The sequence below is a fragment of the Physeter macrocephalus genome, unplaced genomic scaffold (genome assembly GCF_002837175.3).
Source record: "Physeter macrocephalus isolate SW-GA unplaced genomic scaffold, ASM283717v5 random_385, whole genome shotgun sequence".
NCBI lineage: Eukaryota > Metazoa > Chordata > Mammalia > Artiodactyla > Physeteridae > Physeter > Physeter macrocephalus.
The window spans coordinates 1-4,777 of NW_021145671.1; the positions used below are offsets into that span (position 1 = coordinate 1).

The window sequence follows — 4,777 nt, forward strand, 5'->3', positions numbered from 1 at the left end:
AATTAGCTGAATGAAAGTGTCTAAAATTCCTTAGAACAGCACAAGACATGAAGGAACAGCGCTCAGTATATTTTGTTGAAGATGATGATGAAAAGTGGGAGCTATCAGCCGGCTGTGGGTTTCTAGCGCCAGAATTCACGGGTGAGTGAGTTAAAATGCCAGAATTCACGGGTGAGTGAGTTAAAATGCAGACTACTGGGCCCCTGAGAGTCGTGGGGGAGATTTTAACAAGGCTTCCGGGTGATTTGAATGTAGGTCGCCCCACACCTGAGAAACGCGGTTCCAAGGGCTGACGGTGTTAGTTCGTATGTCAGTTGAAAAATCAGCAATTGGGCCTGAGTCTAAAGAGCCCTGGGTTAAAAAAAAAAAAAAAAAAAAAAAAAAAAAGAGCCCTGGGTTATGCCTTGGATGGGACACTGGGGAAACCTCCGAGGAGGCGGGGCTCACCTTGGCAGCCAGGAGGTGCCACGCCTCCTTGTCCCTCCGCACGAGACGGTAGTAGAGGGCGTCGCAGCTCTCCACGCAGGGCGAGCTGTCCAGGAGGCGGAAGCGGTGGCCGGGGCGCCAGAGGCCCGGGAGGCCCCCCAGGAGCCGGGCGTGCAGCCGGGCCTTACACGGCGCGAAGGCCCTCCAGCTGCCGGGCCTCCAGCGCGGCGGAGGGAGAGGCCCAGTTCCTTGTCCAGCGAGCAGAAGGGCAACTCTGCAGGGCGACAGGCGGGCCCCGCCCTGTCGTCGCCTGCCTGGCTCTCGTCCACACTGCGGGATCCCAGAAGGGGCTTCTGAGGCTGCCCTGCTCGAGTGGGGCCGGGGCTGGGGGACTTGTGGGTGGGCAGCGACTGGGCCCTGGTCAGGGTCTTCTTGGGCAGGGGCTGCGGGTCAGTAGTGGGGCGCTCAGATGTCCGTGAGCAGCAGGCCTTGGAGAGCAGCAGGCGGGCACGGACCTCGCCTGTCAGGGGAGGGAGTGGGGGAAGGGCGTGAGGACACGCAGAGTGGCGTCCTGTGCGCATGACTCCACCCTCGGCCGTAATTCCTTCATCTCTAGAATGGAAACAATGGGGAGCTCCCTGGTGGTCTAGTAGTTAGGACTTGGAGCTTTCACTGCCGTGGCCCGGGTTCAATGCCTGGTCAGGAAACTGAGATTCCACAAGCCACGCAGCATGGCCGAAAAAAAAAAAAAAAGGAAAAAAGACCAACTCCAACTACGCTATGCTCTGTGGGGTAAGGATGCCATCTCCAATTTACAGAGGAGGAAACAAAAGTTCAGAGGAGTGACAAGTCAGTGGCAGAGAAACATCTGGCCCAGCACAGGTGACCCCCACTTCCCTGTGTGGCTCTGGGCAGGTGACTGAGCCTCTCTGAACTCCAGTTTCCTCATTTTTAGAAGCTGGTTATCCAGCTTTTTTTTTTTTTTTTTTTAAACAAAGAGTTTTATTAAAGGTAGTTAAAAAGCTGCTATAAGACTTCCCTGGTGGTCCAGACTCCACGCTTCCACTGCAGGGAGCACAGGTTCGATCCCTGGTGGGGGAACTAAGATCCCGCATGCCAGGAGGCACGGCCAAAATGAAAAAAGAACAACAAAAAAATCCCTGCTGTAATCTAGTTAAACCATCATGGGGCAGAGCGTTCCTTACATGGTAATGAAACACTCAGCCTTTCTGCCTCACCCACCACCTGTCCCACCCCCACCCGGGGCCCCTCCCAGGCTCTCACCAAGGTTGCTGTACGTGGGCTGGGTCAGCCAGATGGGGCATTGCCCCCGCCCCCACGGGGATCTCGGTGGGTGGCTCTGGGTTGTTCATGCTGCTGGGGAAAGGTCAGAGTGCAGGGCATGTGTGGGAGGGGCCCAGCACCTGCTGTGTGGCCCTGGGAGGGTTGCTTGACCTCTCTGGGCAGATGTCGCCCATCAAGCTTTCAGGGCGGCGAGAAGGACCCTGTACTTTTGTGACATGGACAGAATGTCCAGCTGTGAGGACAAGACCTCAAGGGGATGGGGGAAGAAGCTGGGGGCCGGTGACAATACCCAGGGAACCCATGCTTAGGCCTTGTCCCCAGAGCTCAGCCCCCTCAAGCTGTGTGGTTGCCAGCAGCAGCCTGGGCCCCAGCTCTGCCCCACCCAGATTCCAGGTTGCCCAACCTTGAAAAGCAGCTGCTTCTGCCCACTCTCTGCCCCAGTCCCCCTCCAGGAGCGCCCTACCTTCAGGACTGGAGTGACCTCGGGCCAGGGCAATCTTGTGGACAAACTCCCAGCAGCTGCAGCCCCTGGTCTCCCGGACTGTCTGACCGGTTGCTGGCAGTGAACCGGAAACGCCCAGGCAACTGTTAGACCACAGGCCCTGGCAGGAGGGGGAGCTTTCTGCATTACTTCCCCATGAAGGCCACCTGGTTCCAGGGCTGAAAGCGGGTGGCAGGAGACGGAAAGACGGGCAGAGGTCCCAGAGTTTACAAGAGGTGGGTGGCAGAGGGGAGGCCTGAGAGATGGGGAAGATGGAGACTTTTTAGACTCCCCTGCCTTTGGGGAGGGCAGGGAACCCCAGCAGTGACTGTTTAGGGATAGATTTGACCAGGTGACCCTTTAGTCTGTGGCTTTCACTTCCTCCAGAGCCACTTCCCCTTCTGCAGGATCATCTGAGAAGCCTCCACTGCGCGTGCCCCCACCTCCCACCCATCCCAGGACCCTTGGCAGGTACTGCTCCATTTGAGCCCCAGCTCTGCTCTGACTTGCTGTGTGATGTTGGGCCATTCACCAGCCCTCTCTGTTCCAGCAAATAAAGAAAAGTGGCTCCTGCTTGCTGCCTCCTGACAGCCACAGAAGCTGGATTTTTCTTTAAAAATTTAATCAACTCACTTCCCTTCCCCCACCACCTTAATGCATTGATTTAGAAAAAGGCATTTGATATAGAATTACCATACACAGAAAATCAAGAAGGGTGAAAATCCAGGGAAAGCCAGACAGTGTGAAATTCTAGCTTCAGCACACACTGTCGAAGCTGTCTGGGGGCCTGAGGCTTGCCCTACCTGCCCGGAGGCATGAGAGGTGTCTCAGCTGAAACCCAGCCTCTTCCCCTCTGCAGTGGAAGAACCAAGAAATCACTGCAATGCGAAGATGCAAAGACGTTCTTGCTTCCTAGCTTGAGTGTCTTTCATGCTGAGTTTCTCCCTCCGCCCCATCTCGTTTCCCTTAGGAAACGAGCCCAGTGTGCCCAGAGAGGGCTGGAGTCCATGCATGGTCACATAGCAGGTCCAGGCTGGGCAGAGGGGTCCACAGGCCATCGCTGGGTGCCCCCTGGGTGTGGGAAAGAAGACAGATCCATCTCACGGAGTCCTCCAAGTGGGTCTCCTGCCACAGTTTGGGCCACACTGACCTGCTAACAGCCAGCTTTTCAAGCGTGAGGGTCTGTAACTTGATTCAGTACTTTGTCTTTCCCAGCACTCAGCTTCTGTAATTCATAGAATTTATACTCTTCGTCTTAATCCATGGGGCAGCCCGTGATTTGGGCAGATTTCAGAATCATGCCGTCGGAGAATGGCGGGCTCGAGGAAGGATTTGCCAATTACATGGGACAAGGATTCCACAAATCCCGGGCTGCTCCAGGTGGAACAGAAGGGACCAGACGTGCCAAGGAAGTGGCCTGCTCGCTGCCCAAACCCCTGCTGATCGTGAGTGCTTATTCTTTCCTCCATGAGACCCCGTGGGGTCACCCAGCTGGGCCACGCCTCCCATCCAGGACTAATGAGGGTGAGGTAAGCAAGGCACTCACCTCAGGCACAGAATTTAAGGTGATGACAACAAAACGAAACAAAACAAAACAAAAAAACCATCAAGATGGAGAGACTTCTGACCTTTTGCTACCTCTTGAATTCGCGAGAACAGGACGTTGGTTGGTGATGGCAGTTGTGGCCGTGACACTTGTGTTTTCCTCCTGTCGCCCTCCTGCCCCCCCCCCGCCTGTGCCCCCTCTCAGAAAGGGCACCTGTACTTCCTCCGTGCGCGTGTGGCCAGGCGGCCACCCTGAAGGTGTTCTGAGTGCGCTGCTGTCAGGGAGCCCGAGCTGCCTCTCATCTGGGCCCGAGTTGGGGTATGGGTGCTCCAGCCCCTGGGGGGCCCCCAGCACAGGAGCAGGTGCCGGGAGACGGGAGCCACACGGTGGGACAAGTTCCTGGTGGCTCCCGGCCAGGCCAGGACGGGGCGGAAGTGAGACCCCCCCCCATCCTGTCCCCTGGGCCTGCAAGAGCCTCACCTCGGGAGAGCAGCAGCCCCTACCTGACCAGTGCGGAGGGGCTGACCACAGGGATGTGTACATCTTCTCCCACCCCCCGGCAGGGTGGGGAGCTGCTCTGCTTTGGCATCTCTGGGTGGTCTGGGGAGAGGCTGGCTGCCACCCATGGACTCAGCCCTGAATCCCACCCTACCCTCACCTCTCACCTTGGGCTCCCTGCCAGCCTCAGACACCTCCATGGGCCCAGAGCCGTGCTCACAAGGCCAGGCCGAGGTCAAGAGGTCGGCGCCACTGTCCTCAGCCTGCTGCAGCCACAGGGCTGGACCAGCAGCTTTATCTTCTTCGTTTGGCTTCAGGTTTTTATTTCTTTCTACTTTAAGTTCAGACCAAAAAATTCCAGAGTCATCCCCTACCCCTACCCTCCACCCCTCCAGAGACCCTCCAGCTGAAACCAGAGCCTGAGTTCAGGGACCCGAGGGGTGGGTGTCGGGAGTGAGGGCACGAGGGCCGCGTGGGGCCCTGCTGAGCCCTTGGGGTGCCCCCGGCCTCGGGCCGCTCCT

General features: G+C 57.5%; 1 protein-coding gene across 1 annotated transcript; it reads right to left on the reverse strand.

The window, feature by feature from the left end:
- Nucleotides 1-447: 447 nt before the first annotated feature.
- LOC102995805 (PEAK family member 3) lies at nt 448-4,456 on the reverse strand (the record flags this gene model as incomplete). Its single annotated transcript, XM_028485395.1, is given in 6 exon segments — nt 448-612; nt 614-653; nt 655-946; nt 1,711-1,729; nt 3,972-4,094; nt 4,424-4,456. Coding segments are annotated over 6 exon segments (672 nt in total), but the record flags the coding sequence as incomplete, so codon positions are not given.
- Nucleotides 4,457-4,777: the final 321 nt, after the last annotated feature.